This window comes from Stenella coeruleoalba, assembly GCF_951394435.1.
Source record: "Stenella coeruleoalba genome assembly, chromosome: 6".
Taxonomy (NCBI): domain Eukaryota; kingdom Metazoa; phylum Chordata; class Mammalia; order Artiodactyla; family Delphinidae; genus Stenella; species Stenella coeruleoalba.
This window is the reverse complement of record NC_137151.1, coordinates 89,938,367-89,956,621: the sequence shown is the minus strand read 5'-3', so window position 1 is coordinate 89,956,621 and position 18,255 is coordinate 89,938,367. Positions and strand designations below refer to the sequence as shown.

The 18,255-nt window shown below is 36.7% G+C and overlaps 2 protein-coding genes across 2 annotated transcripts in view; both read left to right on the top strand.

Annotated features, from left to right (window-relative positions):
* Nucleotides 1–12,034, top strand: part of PGAP1 (post-GPI attachment to proteins inositol deacylase 1) — an 85,678-nt gene extending 73,644 nt beyond the window's left edge. Inside the window, exon 27 of the mRNA XM_079924636.1 lies at nt 12,005–12,034. Coding sequence (XP_079780762.1) covers nt 12,005–12,017 — 13 coding nt within the window. The 3' untranslated portion in view covers nt 12,018–12,034. The remainder of the gene's footprint in view (nt 1–12,004) is intronic.
* A 1,531-nt stretch (nt 12,035–13,565) lies between these two features.
* LOC307187825 (uncharacterized protein C2orf66) lies at nt 13,566–15,100 on the top strand (the record flags this gene model as incomplete). The annotated part of the gene is given in 3 exon segments (XM_079924359.1): nt 13,566–13,840; nt 13,844–13,876; nt 14,921–15,100. Coding segments are annotated over 3 exon segments (297 nt in total). The 5' UTR covers nt 13,566–13,756.
* Nucleotides 15,101–18,255: the final 3,155 nt, after the last annotated feature.

Genomic DNA, 18,255 nt, shown 5'->3' with positions numbered 1-18,255 from the left:
ATGTAAAGACTGACATTTTTACTGTGCTTATTTAAAATAACATACAATTTCTATCAAAACAAATTATTCCATTCATAGGACATTCATGGTCTCGGCCAAAAGATGCCCACATCTCTGTGTGGCATCTCAGAAGTTTTTTGTATATTTTTCAATTTCAATTTTGAACATAAACTCCACACTTTTCTTTCTTCTCATTTCACCTCCACTGCCTCCCATCAAAGACAAAAATATAGGTTTTTCTAAAAGCATGTAAAAAGAAAACATGTCTTTCCTTAAAGCATGGTCAAATTGAGATGGAAATAGTTTGGGGAAGTGTATGTAATACAATAAAATACATGGCTGTCAACTCGCATCAGTTTCTATATTATAGTTAAAAGTTTATAGAGGACAAACTATGTGTTTTACTGAGACAGACTCAGTAATCATTTATTTGCAAATCAATAATTTTACTCTCATCCAGAAAATGCAGTGCATAGTAATTATACTTAACAGTAAAAACAATTTGTCCTATAGTATATACTGAAAAATGATTGTCACCTTGCAGATTTTTCTTTTTAAACATGCATGATCTTCTCCAGTACTTTGTACAATGTATGGTATACTAAATACATTTATGTGTAATTTTGTGTGTATTTTTTTATGGTATGATTAACTTTATTACATTTAACTGGTTGTAATGCACAAAAAAGTGCTATTTATTGTACTCTGTAGAGTGTTGTGAATGTTTTTATCTGTGTTTCAACATTATGGTGTAGGGTTTAATAGATGAATATTTGCCTTTAGTCTCCACTCAGGTATTAATGTGTAGCAATTTTTGGTGCTTTCTTTTTTATCTGTCATAATCTGGTGTTCGGAATGTTCAACAATAAATTTGGTGAACAAGAACACGTGGTGCAGAATTGCTTACCAGTTCACATACTCCACAATACCATCTCAGGAAAAACCCTTAAAATGATTTCTTTATAGCATGTCTAGCATTTCAGAAGTTTGAACGCCTGAGCATGGGACATGATAAACAAGATACATCACAGGTAAATATTGGAAGCAAGATAATTTCTAGTATTTCCCAACTTGATATCTTGTAGCTTCCCATATGCATTTGTATGGACATTTTATGGTTCACGTTCTATTTTAAAGAATTGCACAGTCATGTTTCTCCCAGAGACCATGCTTTCCACTTTTCTTATGCTAACTTAATATATATTCTTGGGTGCCCCATTTCCCAAATTACGCGAGAATAATTTAGACATTTTTTGAAAACACATTCCCTGGTCATCTTAGAAGTACTGAATTTGATCTGTGGGGAGGAGACCTGGGATTCTGTTTTAACAACTGCCTCAAACATTGCTTTAGTCAATAAAATTTAACTTGTTAGAACTCCTAGAAGCAACTAGAAAGGCTGTCTTTAGGATTACAAGATACTAAAGTGACACTACATAATTTGAGAATTTAGTATAGATCTAAACTTTATTATAGAATGGATGACAGGAGTCAAATGGGGTAAGACATCTTTTGAGGGGTTAGTGTCTTCTTACACATTGATTAGAACAGTGTTTTCTAAATTATTTTAACCAGCATCTCTAAATATATGAACATTTATAAATTATCTGCATGTGTTAACATTGTGTATATTATTAAATATACCCCAAAGGGTAAATGTTTAAAGATGAGAAATATACAACTAGAAGCTTTAATATTGATATTTTCCTTGGATACTTAGAGGATTATCTTGAAACCACCCAACGTGGAGGCCACTAGAGTGTACAGCATGAAAGCCTCATAGGCCTTTCCCACTAGTTTTTCTTTAATCAATTCCCACTTCATCTTCACTTTCTTTCTGTAAGATAGATAGATAGGTAGGTAGGTAGATAGATAGATTACAAATTTAACAGCTTTAAACAACACCTATTTATTTACTCACAGTTCTGTAGGTCAGAAGTCTGGGCACAGACCAGCTGGATTCTCTGCTCAGAATCACACTTCTGGAATCAAGGTAACAGGACTGCAGGCCCATCTGGACTCATTCAGGTTGTTACAGGTGGAGGTTCCTGTTTTCTTGCTGGCTGTCAGCTTCTTAGCTCCCTGTGTCTTTCCCTGCTGTGTAGCCCTCCACTAAAGTTTGGTTTACTCCTTCAAGACCAGCAGGAGAATTCCTCTCACATTTTGAATCTCTTCAACTTCCTTTGTCTCTGACCTTTAGACCCAGATTTAGAGGTCTCTTGTTAGCTCAGGTCCACCTTAGATAGTTTCTCTTTTGATTAACTCAAGGTCAACCTTAATTATACCTGCAAAATCCTTTTTGCCATATAAGGTAACATCATATTCCCATATACACATTGTCCGCTCACACTCAAGAGGCATGGATGATACAAGATGTATACACTAGAGAGTGAGACTCTTGGGGGCCATTTTAGAAGTATGCCTACCATGCAATATTAGGGAACTAAAGTCTTTTTCATAATTGCTGTGCTTAAATAATATTATTCCATAGTTTTAATTGAAAGAGCTGATAAATATAAAATATTTCAGGGAAAGAAAAGCCCCTCAATTCTTGGACTGAATTTTAAACAACCCTTAGAGATGAAAACAGTCTCCCATCCCTGGGTTAGTGTGTGTGTGTGTGTGTGTGTGTGTGTGTGTGTGTGTGTGTGAGTGAGATTATAATTAGTTTAGAGATTGTTTTCTTTCCAACAGTTAGAACTTGGATATGGCCTGAAATTAAGGAATAGTAGACTAGTTTACCTTATCAAGTGAATGGAAACATTTTACTGTACTTAATAGATATAAGTTCATACTGGGTATAGGTCAAGAGTAATGATCAACTCAAACAACATTACATAAAATATTAAAATTGAAATTTTAAAAATACTTCTGGTGATTTGCTTTTCTCTTGAATATGTTTGGAGAAAGAATTGAGTTTCATTAGACTTCCTAGATGTGCTTAAATCGTAGTATACTGTGTAAATGGAAATCTTCAGGTTTTGCAGTTGTGTGCTCATTTGAATATCCGTGTATGTAAATCAGCCTATCCTTCAGTATCAAATAGTTCTATAAGGTATGTTCACATGCTAAAAAAGATTCAATCATTATGCTTTTTACCCTTAGTATTTGTGCCATTCTGATCAAGAAAGAATTATAGAAGGTTGAGAAAAACAGCTAGAATGATCTAGGGACTGGAGTGTAAGATTTGACTGAAACAATAAAGGCCTTTTTACTCTGGAATTGCAGATATTTAGTTAGAAGGTGTTTGAAGAGGAAACTTCATGATTCACACTCTTTTTGTTCCCTGGCTTACAGGAAAGAACAGTATTTTATGTGGTTACAGAGATGGTTGGTTGCCCTTAAGAAAATGATACAAGATAGGGATGGAGGAGAGAGGAAGAAAACCTTTCTATAAAACGTTTGACCTACTGGAGAAAAAAGGAATTTAGTTAAGAAAGGAACTTGGTTTACTCTTTTTAGAAAACCAAAGTGTGCAATATAGTTGTATTTTAAACTAGGAATGTGTAACAGTCACTGCACTTAAAAAATCTTTGTTCTAGCTAATTTTTAAGTAGAATAAATAAAAGGTTTAGTTACATATATAAATTACAGATCCACACAGTGTAAAAGGAAATTTCCTGTAAAAGGAAATATGATTGTTTTGGACAGTGATCTCCAAACTTTTTTGATTGCACACCCTTATCATTAAAAACGTTTGAACTTTACCCCCATAAACATACTACTACTATAATAATATGTAAACTTTAATTATATGTAACTTTTACATATAATTTTATTGTATATAGTAATTAATATATGTAATTTTAATAGAGGAATAACTTATCAGATATGGTTAAATTATTGTTTTTAATTCTTTTTTTAAGATTTATTTATCTATTTTTGGCTGTGTTGGGTCTTAGTTGAAGCATGCGGGATCTTTCGCTGTGGCACGTGAGCTTCTCTCTAGTTGTGGCATGCGGGTTTTCTCTTCTCTAGTTGTGGTGGGCAGGCTCCAGGGCGCATGGGCTCTGTAGTTGTGGTGCACTGGTTCCAGAGTGCGTGGGCTCTAGTTGAGGCACGCAAGCTCGGTAGTCCCGTGGCACGTGGGATCTCAGTTCCCTGACCAGGGATCTAACCCACGTCCCCTGCATTGGAAGGTGGATTCTTTACCACTGGACCACCAGGGAAGTCCCTGTTGTTTTTAATGCTTAATGAGCCTGACAAAAGAGTAGAAGTGTAGACACTGGTAAATTTTCTTTTGTTGATTTGCATTAATGGTATTATTTTCAAATTTTATTGTAAGGAGTAGTGTCTTGTAAGGTATATTTTTAAGCTGCTTATTCATTTTGTGATAGTTATGTTAATTAAAACTAGATAATATGATAAATACTTAATATAATGCATGGATTTTAACTGGCTCATAGATGTTACCATGTCACAATATGCTTAAACAAGTGAATGAAAAAAACTAGTGGGGTGCCCTGTCATCCTCCAACAAACTGTAGAATTCCTACTCTTCTCTCAGAATATATCTCACGCTCTCTGTATGATCAGCTATGAAGAAGGCTGAGTAAGGGCATTGGTATCAATTCATGTATAAAATGCTGGTACACTAATTTGTTAGATTAAAAACATGAAAATGAATTGTTTTCCTCCCACATCCCAACATGTTGCCTTGCACACCACTTAGAATGTATACAACCCCCTTCTGAAGAAACTTAGTTTAGAATATATTTTTGTAAGACTTTGAGGTTGTCTTTAATAGGTTTTAATAGCTATATTTATATTGTCCTGAAAGCAAAAAAATGAGGTTTCTGGATCAGGAACCAACTATTATTAAAACAATAACCATGGCAGTTCCCCTTGCCCCATTCTTCCCCCTTGAGGGCAGTGTGAGGGGGGCCAGGTGAACCCTGAATGTTCAAATGAGGTTTTCTGTTTTGTTCTGCACCACAGGAAAGGAACTCTGAAATTATAAATCTGGGAGTTTATATAAGCTACATGCTGCCCTGTCCCCGTCCTGAGAGAGGAAGTAAAGCCTTTGTTCACAAATGTTTTACAGTCTTTTCAAATGTAAACAGACGGCTCCAGGTTTCATCTTCCCATAGAATGTAAGCGTGTGGCTCTACCAAACAGGAGGCAAGGGGAGGAAGAGCACTGGAGAGTAAATGTTTCTGGGAAAAGGAGACATGTCTTTATAGCATGTCAATTTCCTTTGCTCAGGAAGCCAAACCATGCGGAAACATGAAAATATACATGAAGCATTGTTTCCCTGATAGCCTTCTTGGGGTACAGAAATAACGCCTCGCTCCAAGCTGGCTTACTGTTAGAAACATTTAATGACCAAAGGAATTGAGTAGGGCACCTTAAACGTCATGACTTACAGTCCTTCAGCTGTGATCTATTGGGTAGGGTAGACAGGAATGAAACTGGTAGAGCCAGCATTGGGGAATTCTTTTCTGATACTGAAGTTTATAAAATCTTTGTGTGTAAAAAAATTAATGGGAATAAAATACGCAGGATAGAAGGGAAGTAGGTGAGACGAGGAGAAGGAGATCATTTATCAAACCGCTACAAAATTTGGAATACTAGTAATGATGATTTAAACTAGGTTGGGAGCCAAAAAAAGAGTGAAACAATGTAAGGGGACTCTTTAGGGGTTAGCAACTAATTGGATGTGGTAGACAAGCCTCTTTCTGTGTTAGATTTGACGTGGGACCTTGCCTGACTCCCTGTGTGTAGCATATTATGAACACAACCAAAATGTCTTAAGTTGCTGCCAGCCAATGGCCTATCTTAATTTTCATTTTTCCCAAGATCCTAGGTACCTTAACTACAGCGGACCAAGTGGAGAATGGATTTTCTGAATCTCCATTTTGTTCTTTCTTCGTCTTGTTGCAGTACCTTATAGTTTTAAATTAACTTTTTTTTATTGTTCCAGTGAGACTAAAATGCAGTAGGATCTTTAGGTGCCAAAATGCAACTAACTGGAATCCTTAATCAGAAATATACTCTGTAATTCAACTTTGAAAGAAAAGAAACAAATCATAGAAAAACTGAAAAGTATAAGCAATTTCTTTCAATAAAAACATTCTAGACCATATTGTGGGGTTTCTACAGACCACCTTGTCACCTATACTTTATTCTTTCAGCAGACATTCACTAAGTACCTATTGTACCAGAATCCATGCCAGGCACATTCACGTTCAGTTTCTCATTTCATTCTCCATAAAAACCTTTAGAGGGAGGATTATTATCCTCCATTACAAGAAAAGAAATAGTCTCAGAGAAATTGAGCAGTTTGCCCATAGTAGAATTCAAACCAGACTGTCTGAGTTCTGCTATATGTAATTATCAATACTAGTTCACTTCCTACTCTCTGAAAATCTTTTCTGACCATACTAGTTACTCCTTTTGCTTTGGAAAAAAATGTTTCCAATGATATGCCCACAGCTTTCCTTATTACTCTTTCTATATTTTCCCTTAGAGATTTCATCTGTGGCTTCAGTGTTATATTCTTGGTTGATGATTCAGCAAGTCAGACAGACTTGCTCCCTCAGTTCCATATCTAAGTATTTCTGAATCAGTGGTAAGGTATTTAGCCTCCCTGAGACTGTATCCTCATCCATAAATTGTGACCATAATATTATCTTAAATATTACCATTAAATGAGTTAATGAACCAAATGCATCTGACACCTTTGTGTACAAGAAATGATAGGTGCTTTCTTCCAGCTCTCCAATCTCTAGTTTCCTCCAAACTAAACAAATTCAGTTGCAACTCATTGTTGAAATTTAACCTTATGATTTCTCTCCCTCCCTAATTAACAACTTTCAGTTTCCAAATTTCTCTTAAATCCTCCAGCTACTAAAGTTGAACCTCCATTCATTTTGATCATGTCTCCTTTGCTTACCATCTAGTTCCTCCTTGCATACCACAGGCCCTAAAGAGTCCAGCCCTTTAGGGCCACCCTTACATTAGTTCACTCTTTGCTGACTCCCACCCTAATTCAGACCATCATTACTAGTATTCCTAATTTTGCAGCAGCTTCACAAGTGATCTTCTCATTGTCTCACCCTCTTCCTTTTTCTCCTGCATATTCCCATTAATCCTTTTTTAAACAGCAATTTAGCATTATCACTCTCTTTTTCAAAACCTTTTAATCTTCCCCCATGTTTGATAGGAAACAGTCTGAACTCCTTGACAGTTTGATCCATTTCCAGCCTTCTCTCCTACCGTTTCCTAAAGACACCCATCTCCTCCCCACACAGGCTGTTTCAGTTAGGATTAGTTTGCAAGAAACAGGAAGCCTGAGAAATAGTTGCTAAAACAATCAAATTTTCAGGTAGAAGGTCCAGGATAAGACTCCATGAAGTCATCAAGAACCAGAGTTCCTTCTATCGCATTTGTTCTCCATCCTTAATGTGTGGCTTTCGTAACAAGACCGTGGCTGCATGATATTTCCATTCCAGGAAGGAGGGGAAAGGAGCAAAAGGAATTTTGCCTTTTATTTGGAAAGGATTCTCCCTCTCCTCTCCCTTTCCCACTCTCAGGGACTTCCATTTACAGCTCACAGGCCAGAATAATATTGCATCACCACTAAAGAAATGCAAGGGAGATGGTGGAATCAAGTTTTTAAGCTGGGTTTGTGCTACCCTAAACAACATCTAAGAAGAAAGGTGTATTTCTTGGGCTGCTATAATAGGATTCCACAGACTCCGTGGCTTAAGCAACAGAAATTTATTTCTTCAAGTTCTGGAGGCTGAGAAGTCCAAGATCAATGTGCCAGCTGATAGGGGGTTAGGACTTCAACATATGGAACTTTGGGGGGAGGGGAATACAATTCCGCCCATAACAAAAGGGATAAAAGGAAACAATGAGCCAAGTCTGCCACACATGCAAACTTGGCTACTGCATCTCCTTTGTCTTCCTTTTACTACTTCACTGCCTTTGCTCAAGAACTTCTTCCCACATCCTTGCTGTCAAAATTTTCTCCGTAAAAATCTACCAATTGCCAGTCAGGACTAATCTTATCCCTACTTCTAGCACTTGCTGTCATAGTTTCATATCCTATGGGAATCACGTTAGGTCACATTATGTGCAGTTCTTAATAATGGTGACATTTAGCATCTACATGGCAGGTGCCCTTTATACGTATCATTTCTAAATCTTAAAACAACACTGCAAAGTAGGGTTACTTCACAGATGAGGAAATTGAGGTGCAGAGAGATTAATATTTGCCCAGGAGAATGGCAGAGTCCAGTTTTGAACATGGTTAAATTTGGTTCTGAAACCACCACACCATGCTGTTTCTCCATATAGATTGTTTGCTCATAGCAGGCAGGGATCGTGTCCCTTTCCATACACCTATTTGTAGTCCCACACTTAGCAATGCATATTTTACATGGTAGAAATTTGTTAAATATTTTTTCAAATGAGTAATCATAACAGTGACCCAAGATAATTCAAAATCCTGATTTAACAACAACAAAAATTATGTCTGTAACAAAATTGCCTATGTGTTGATAATTGTTGAAGCTGAGTGATAAATACGTGGACTTGCATTATTCTTTTCTCCTTACTTTTGTATATATTAGAGTTTTATATAACAGAAATTTTAATTATGGTCCAGTTATTATATTTACTAAATTAATACATTTAGAAAAACTTTAAGAAATAATTGAAGTTTTTCTTTTTACAATTGACCCCAGCTAATTTTGAAGTATTATTACCTGTGGTTCCCTATGTGTAAGATTACGTATTATAATCCCTAAAGCAACCATTAAAATAATAATTCAAAGAGGTATAGCTAGAATGCCAATGGAGAAATTAAAATAGAAATTTTAAAATATTTTTAAAGCCCAAATCATAAAAGACAAAAATTGATGAATTAGACTTCACCAAAAATAAAAACTTCAACACTGTTCAAAAACAGTGTTAAGAAAATGAAAACACAATTTGCACGTGAGAGAAAACCAAACATACATCTGATAAAGAACTTGTATCTAAAATATATATAAAGAATTTTCAAAATTCACCAACAAGAAAACAACTAAATTTATAATGAGCAAAATACTTAAAACACTTCACCAGAGAAGATACATGGGTGACAAACTAAGTACATGAAAAGATGCCCAACATAGTCACTAGAAAAATGCTAATTATAACCACAATGCCTAAAATAAAAATTTTCAAAAACTGGCAATAGTACTGGTAAAGATTTGAAGCAACTAGAATTCTCATACATTGCTGGTGGGAATGCAAAAGAGAATGTCACTTTAGAAAAGAGTGTGGCAATTTCTTAGAAAGTGAAACATACCTTTAGCATATGAACCAGCAATACCACTTCCATATGTTTACTCAAAAGAAGTGAAAACCTATGTCAAAACAAAGACCTGTATGTAGATATTTATAGCAGCTTTGTTAATAATTTCCCCAAACTGGAAGCAAACCAAGTGTCTGTCAACTGGTGCCTGGATAGAAAATTTGTGGCACATCCATAAAATAGAATATTACTTGGCAAGTAAAAAGAAGTGAACAGCTGATATGTGAAATAATATTGATGACTCTTAAGTTCAGTATGCTAACATGCCATATTGTGTGATTCTACTTATGTGAGAGAAAAAGGAAAAACTGTAGTGACAGAAAACATGAGAGTGGTTACAGGGGAACTGACTCCAAAGGGGCTTGAGGAGAATTTTGGGGGTGACGGAAATGTTCTAAATCTTAATTGTGATGGTGGTTACATAGCTATACAAAATTTGTGGAACTTTTTACTAAAAAGGATATATAAGTTACATGCTAATAAACCTGACTTAGAAAAAGTAAAGCTTCCCACAAAGAAAACTCCAGGCCCAGTTTATTTCAGTGGTGAATTGTATTGAAGTTTTAATTCTGTTGAACATCGGGTAACACCGATGTTGACAACTCTTTTGGAAAATAAAAGAGGAGGGATCGCTTCCCAAATCATGTTATGAGGCAAGCACAGCCTGATATCAAAGCATGACAAAGAAATTACAAAAAGTTACTGGCCAACATTCCTTGTTAACATAAATGTGAAAGGTCTTAATGAAATACCAGCAAATCAAATCCAGTACTTTATAAAAGCCCTCAGGAATATATAAATCAACTACTAGGACTGGTATGGTCACAGAATTTAAGGTCAATATACAAAAAATATTTTCCATATTCAAATATCAAACAACTGTAAAATAATTTTTATAAAATGCCATTTATAAGATACTTAGGAATAAATAAAAATATTTACAAGTTCTCTCCACCAAAAACTACAAAATATTGCTTAGAGAAAATTTTAAAGCCCTAAGATAAAGAGAGATAATATTCATTGATAGGAAGACTCACTATTTTTAAGATGTCATTTTTCTCCAAAATGATATTAAATACAATCTCAATAAAAATTCCAGCAGGCTATTTTTCTAAAACTCTACAAGCTGATTCTAAAATGTATATAGAAAAGCAAACAATTTCAAATAGTCACAACAATTTTGGAAAAGAATCACACCAATACGTGACTTCAAGACTTACTATAAAGCTATGGTAATCAAGACAGTGTGGTATTGGCAAAGGGATAGATAAGTAGTAAGTACATCAGTGGAACAGAACAAAGAGTTCAAAAATAAACCCATGTGTTTATGGTCAATTGATTATTGACAAAAGTGCCAAAACATTCCAATGGGAAAAGAAAATCTTTTCAACATACAGTTCTGGAGTGCCTGGATACTTATATGGGAAAAAAAAATAAGCCTGGAACCTTCCTCACATCATATACAAAACTAACGAGATGAATCATAAACCTAAATGTAAAAGCTAAACTATAAAGCTTCTAGAAGAAAATATAGGAGAAAACTTTGAGATGTGATTGTAGGCAAATGTGCATAGTTAGGTTAAAGAAAGCAATGACCACTGACATTTAAACAGACTGAAGTCTTAACAATAAAATAAACACCTTCCCCCCGCCCCCACACACACAGGCAAACTTCTCAAGAGCTTGATGGATTCATTGTCTCTTTCCTGTCTATCGAGTCCCTTCTAATCTGACCTTCACCTCCATCTACCCAAATATCTCTAATGCTCTATGGATCCTTTTAAGTCCTCATTTACCCAATTTGTCCCTTCTTGAAACATTTTCTTCTCTTGCTCCCATCCTCTCCTGGTTTTCCCCCTACCTCCAGGGTCTCCTTCCTATAGATTCTGGTTTAGGGCTGGTTCATGTTAAAATTTCTCAAAGCTCAAGTCCTACGTCACCTTTTCTTCTCATTTGCTAATCTTCACTGAGGTAATCTCATCCTTTCCATGCCATATTTACAACCCCCATAGTTACATCTCCTTTCCAGACCTCTCCTCTGAGCTTCAGGCCTGTGTATTCAATTGTATACTCCCCATCCCCACTTGGAGATCTCCAAGGCTCCTCAAATTCAACGTGTCCCACCTGGAACCCATGAGCCTCATCTCCTCATGCCGGTGTTTGATATGTCAGCTAATGGCACTGTAGTCTGCTCAGCTGCATAATCCTGAGACCTAGGGATTGGCCTTGAAACTCTCTTCCCCTTAGCTCTGCCTCCCATAGTATCCAGTACATTATCAGTACCTTCTAAATATCTCTCAGATCCATCCACAACTCTACATCTGTGCTACCACCCTAATCCAAGTTAACATCTTGTCCTGCCTGACTATTGCAGTAGCCACCTAACTGGTCTCCCTCTTTTCTAGCTCAGTCTGTCCTCCAACAGTGCAACCAGAATAGCTTTTTAAAATTGCAAGTCTGTTATCAAGTCGCTTGGATGCTTAAAACTTTCCAATCAGTTAGCATTGTTTGCAGCAGAAAGATCATAATCTGACTACCTCTAAAGGCCCAAATTGCATCAGCCCCCCACCTTGCTCCTTATACTCCTCAGATACTGACTTAATTTCAGTTGCATTAATTTGCCATGTTCCTTCCAGCCACAAGGTCTAGTACAGTTGTTCACCTTGTCTGAACCTCTTCTCCCTCTGTCCTCCCTAGGTTGCCTAGGTAACTCTACTCATCTACCAGATATAAGGTCACTTCTTCACAGAAGCCTTACCTGATCCCTGAGACTGCATCGAATCCACCTCTTCTACCCTGTCATAGTGCCATAATCTCAATAGAAATTATCATCATTGATATTTATACACTTTGTTATATAATGGTTTGATTAACGTCTGTCTTGCCCACTAATCTGTTAATTCCATGAGGGCAGGGAATCTATTATTCTTACTATTTTATCCCCAACGCCTTGTGCTGTGCCTGGCACATAGTAGGCACTCAGTAAAAGTTTGTTGAATAAACAAAGGCGTGAATAAATGAAGGTCACGATGACCCTCCGAAGGTCAAAATGGCAAGACTGAGATTGTAGCCAGGTATTCTAATTTCCGGTCCAGATTACTAGCCTTCTCAACAAAGAGCTTGTTCTGGATTGTTCTGAACTATTGGAACCAAAGCAACTTCAGTTCGTCAAGTCCAATTTCTCAACCCTTCCATTTTCTGCGGATGGCATTTATTTAGCAAGGGGATGCTATAGGTGAGGTAAGTTTTCTTTCTTCCACAAAACATGTGCTATCTTTTTGCTCTATTTTGAAAGGGTATTATGATTAACCATACCACTATTTAAAACTTGTAAAGCTTCTTGAGATTCTAAGAAGAAATATAAGGTATGGGTCACGAAGAGCAATTTTGTCTCTTGCAATAGAATTTTCTGTTTAAAAAAATGTGATTAATTTGAAAGGCTGATAGCTCCAAAAGAGCATTCTATTAGGTGGGATAATCATTATCATATTCCCAGCCGCTGTGTATATACCTTCTCTTAAAAGTGAAAAGGGAGAAAGCCATTTTGCCGTGTGGAAGTGCCTTGTGTGTTCTATAACATCCAAATGAAATGTTCAGTGGTTGGGGGAGAGTCTGCTGTATTTAGGACAAATAGCTTCACTGTTTACCCTGAAGAAGCCTGAAGATGTGATTCTCAACGGTCTTTGTGCTGTGGATGAAAATGGAATCATTATTTTTGAGCCCTCCACCCCCGCTCACATCAATGACTCCCACCTGCAGCCGATCCACTGGTTATAAGTAGCCATGAATCGCCTTGCAGATTGTAGGCAGGGTAAACAACCAGGGCCAGGCAAAACCAAACTCCTGGTAAGCTCTGTTAGCTCTTTCTGTGTGTTTCATTTCCATTTCACACCTTGGGGTGGGATACAATCTCTACTTACACTGGTGTGGTGTGTGTCTGTCTCAAACCTGTGTGTAAGGTGCATCTTTCAGTTTGGGCTGTATATTTTTTTCTTTTCTCTCTCTCTTTTTTTTAAGACTGCTGTCTTAACACTTAAAGTAATTTAAGATTGGTTGTTTTTTCTTTTTTTGTTGTTATTGTTAAGAATTGCAGTTTCTTTGGAGACAACAAAGTGCAATTTTTTTCAGATGAAAAGGCATACTCACTTTCTAGGTTGTATTCATAATTGCTTTGTTTATCACTGTATAACATTCTCCTTATCATGGACTCCTTTAAGCTAATAATTGGTTTTAGGGGGGTTCAGTAAGAAATGAATGTGGAAAAAAAGAGGGCTGCAAAATTCAGGTGAACCAATATACTATTTCTTCTTCCTTGTCTCCCTTTAAAAATGTTTCCTCTTTCTCTTTTCTACTTTTGCCCTCCCTTCTCCTCTCTCTCCCTCCTCTATCTCTCTCTCTCTGGCCATTGACATTTCCCTGGTCCTTCCTTTCACTCAGCTTCCTTCCACAATGCCCAAAGCACTCCTGCTGCTGGCTGTTGCCCTGGTGCAACTTGGGCTTGTGCATGGAGCCGTGTTGAGAAACGAAGAAAAATAGAAGCCCCTCAACAATCTTAGAAACCGAGATCTGGTAAGAACAGCCACTGGGACATGCCAAGCTGCAGGGTGAAATTGGCACCTCCTTGGAGTTATGCACACTGCACTCTGCTAGAGCACGGTGGAGAGGAGGCTGCCAAGGGCTGAGAAGATTCCCCAGCAGGACCAGAGAAGAATTTTGCTAGCCTAGTGGCCGGTGTTCTAGCCAATTTACACTTGTTTCTGTACAGAGAAACAAATTTATATTTAGAAATGACCTTATACACACATAGCACATTACATTTGTAAATATTATATACACATTGACTTCATAGCCTTAATTTCTAATATATTGATATATACAGAATCAAGAGCGTACCAGGGAATTACATTTTGCACAGCTTAGGTTGAACTGATAACAAAACAGATTCTCACATAACCAATACTTGCAAAGCTCCATTGCAAAAACTGAAAGTCGACCTGCATTCTTTTCAATTTGCTAGGCATTCTTTTCAACATAACGTTATCTAGGAAATAGAATTCAAAATACCAGTAAAACTTCTCTTTTAAAAATATGCCAAATACAGTAAACATGATGACATTACGATTTCAAAATATAGTTTTTCTAAAGAAAATGATGTGAAATATACCAATATAGGATTAAAACAATCAAAGAGCACTTTGCACAGCTTCTGTGTATTCACAGAATACACAGCTGAAAACCCCACGTCTGAGGTGAGTGGGATCTATCTCACCATCAATCAGAGAGGAGACACCTGAGCTCTGATCACCGTGGAGTTCAGTTTCATCTCTGACTTCAGTACTCAGAGATGGCCAATGAATCTTCTCACTGTGGGCTGTTAAATAATTGATATTCAAGAATGGTGAATTATCTTTGTTTAGAGTTGAAATGTCAGGTAGAAAGGAGGGGGAAGGGGAGAAGGAGCCACAGCTTGTGTTTCTGAGTTTTCCACCTCCTGCCTCCTGGGTTAGCTCTAAAGTCAATTTGGGGGGAAATGAGAGGGGAAAAATACTCATCTTTGAGTATTTGGAGTGTTTAAATGATAAATGACACTGAACATTTTCTTTCTCTCTTCAGTTTTTCAGAACCCTTCAGGCATATTTTAAAGGAAGAGGTCTTGATCTTGGAATGTTTTCAAATATTTCCTCCATGAATGAGAATCCCGGACCTCTCTCTTTCCAATCAGAACTTATTGCTTCTGCATTTGCAGATTATGAAGAACAGAAAAACTCCTTCCCCAATTACCTCAAAGTCTGAATGTTTCTTCTGAGTGCAGGTAAAACGCATCCCTTTATTCCCAGCATCTATCTAAACATTCAACTCAGTCATAAAGTCATAAAGAGGTTTAGAAAATATTTATTTGAAAAATGATTTTATTTCCTCATGTAAGTAACTGCTCAGTTCTGATGATACTCATCACTGTTAATACTCTGATTTGGTTCATATATTTTACAGTCTGGTTTTAAAAAGAAATGACAGTTATGATTTTTAAAGCATAGTTTTCTGGGGAGAGATATATTAAAATAGTAGAACTATCACTCAATAGAATTATGAAATATAATTAAAAACCACATACTTATACCTATATCTTTTTTCAGACCAGGTCATAGAGCTAAATTATGTGGAAAATTATCTGTAAAGAAATATATTGAGCTGTACAGTTGGATTAAATGGATAGTAAAAATTTAAAAGAATGGTTTCTTTTGGGAGAAAGTATTAAGCATATATTTGAGCTTGAATTCCTCACCTAGAGGGGGAAAAAGAGTAGAATATTAGTAAAGATGGCCCTTCTTGGGAAAAAAATTAGAAATTTATGTCTAAGATTTGAATTTTACTATTCTTATTACTTTAGCATTCCTGTCAAATAAATACCTACCATTTAAAAAGGAACAGGTATGGTGCAGTCGAAGAAAATATACTATGATTCTAGTCTGTTAGCTTTTCATTTGGCTGAATAATAAAGGGAACCGGGGCTTCCCTGGTGGTGCAGTGGTTGAGAGTTCACCTCCCGATGCAGCGGACACGGGTTCGTGCCCCGGTCCGGGAAGATCCCACATGCCGCGGAGCGGCTGGGCCCGTGAGCCATGGCCGCTAAGCCTGCGCGTCCGGAGCCTGCGTGTCCGGAGCCTGTGCTCCGCAACGGGAGAGGCCACAAGAGTGAGAGGCCCGCATACCGCAAAAAAAAATAATAAAATAAAATAAATTAATAAATAAAGGGAACCGAATGATAATTAAAATCTACTCCCATTCTTTCATGGGCATAGGATGAAATTGTGAGGAAGCAAACCATTGTTGCACTTCACTATGATTGTGAAAGGATTTTGATGATTAGCTCTTTTAAATGGGATGAATTTTTAAAAATAATGATTGTTATTCTAAGAGGATGCAATTTACCATGTGGTATATGCACTTGAGAACTGTCCTACAATGAGAAAATAAAATAGAATAAACACAAGTATATTAATGAAGGATCCCTTGACTATTTTTCACACTCAGGCCCAAGGGTAACAGACACTAAAACAGAATAATTGTTAATACCAAGTACCTATTTCAGTATGAGACAGTATTGCATACAAGTTGTTTGTAAGCCTTAGTTTATTCATCTATAAATTGCATATATGGATTTCTAATAAAAAGTATCAGAGAAAACACCAAATACATACTTTTGTGTGAGCATGAAACAAGGAAATATTTAAGAGCAGGAAAAAAGAGAAAGCACCCAGTTAGTGATATTGTAATATAATAATTATTCAACTTTGCAAAAGAAGCAAAGTTTCTGATTTGGAGAATATTTCATAAATACAAGCTCTCCTTTCCTAACAACTCTCATTAGGAAATGAAGACAAAAAGAGTTTTCACCGAACTATGTTGATCTTTGGGTCTTTGTGTTAATCTTCATTTTCCATTCGTTATAATGTTTTCTTTCAGATGTCTGGTGGTTTTAAAACTACAGACGAAGCTTCTCATTAGAAAAATTGATTCATGGTCATGGCTAAACTTTTATGTGTTTTTTCCCTCCATTTTTGTTAATTTGTAATGATTTTGTTCTACATTTTAGTCTACATAGCTCATGCTATGTAAACAGTTTGAGCTTTGGGCCATATGTGACTTACGTGCATGGGTTTTTTTCTCAGTCAATAACCATAGATACCAGTGTAGAGCACGGCATATATTGCAAGGATTACAGAAACACCATAAAGTCAAAAGAAATGATCTTCTAAATTATGTTTCCTTTAAGCTTGTCTTCTATGTTTCTTACCTTTTATCAATCTGTTTTTATTTGAAAGGGACATTGCTCATTTTTACTTTAGTTTATTATATGTAACAGGAATTTGGGTTTTAAATTTATCTTTTTCCTAAAAGGAAGATGCATTCCCATGGTCAGCATATGCTATTGAAAGATCTCACGGTCTTAGTTACATATCAAGGGAGAGTAAGTGATGAATATCCACAATTAAGTTGAAATGGAAGGCAAAGAAACGTGGGATTTTAGGAGTCTCTTGGGCCTCTGGGAGATGTTCTCTGCCACGATGTTCAGTGGTGGACATTGTGCTACACCAGATATCCTAGCCATGCCTCACCTCTGGCTTTTCCACGTACAACCTCAGGAAGGGAGAGGAGAAACAGGTGGATTTCCCTTCTTTCATAACCAACCCTCTTCCTCCACCCACCCCTCCCCAACTGAGGCTGTATCATTCTGATTCTCATATTCTCATCTGAAATAGCTACTTTTCTTTATGAAGAGCTGCATCATTTTCTCTGATTTCTGCAAAAGGAACACTGTACTAGAAGGAAACAGTGTAATCCTAAAAACACTAGTCTGTACATTCCAAAATAGTTTTCTGTGGCTTTTTTGTGGATGATTGATATTCAATATCAAGAATAAAATATTTATGCAAGAACAGATTCTATATCTGGTTCAATATGTTCTATTGTAATTAGTTGTATAAGTGTTTTCCCTGGAGGGTTGTGAGATATTTGTGAGCCAAGATCATATATAAGCCATTTTTATTTCTCCAGCACCTAGTACAATGCCTTGCATGTAGCAAGCACTCAATAAATACTTAATGAATTGAAATAAATGTGTGTTATTTTGCTATTAGTCAGACAGTAATGGAAGCTGCTTCTAGTTAATGCCAGACTTTTTTGTTTTACCATTTAAAAGATATGTTATTATTATTTATAATTATATTTTATGTTTGGCTGCGTTGGGTCTTTGTTGCTGCACGTGGGCTTTCTCTAGTTGCGGTGTGTGGGCTTCTCATTGCGGTGGCTTCTCTTGTTGCAGAGCACGGGCTCTAGGTGTGCGGGATTCAGGAGTTGTGGCATGCAGGCTCAGTAGTTGTGGCTTGCAGGCTCTAGAGCTCAGGCTCAGTAGTTGTGGCGCACGGGCTTAGTCGTTCTGTGGCACG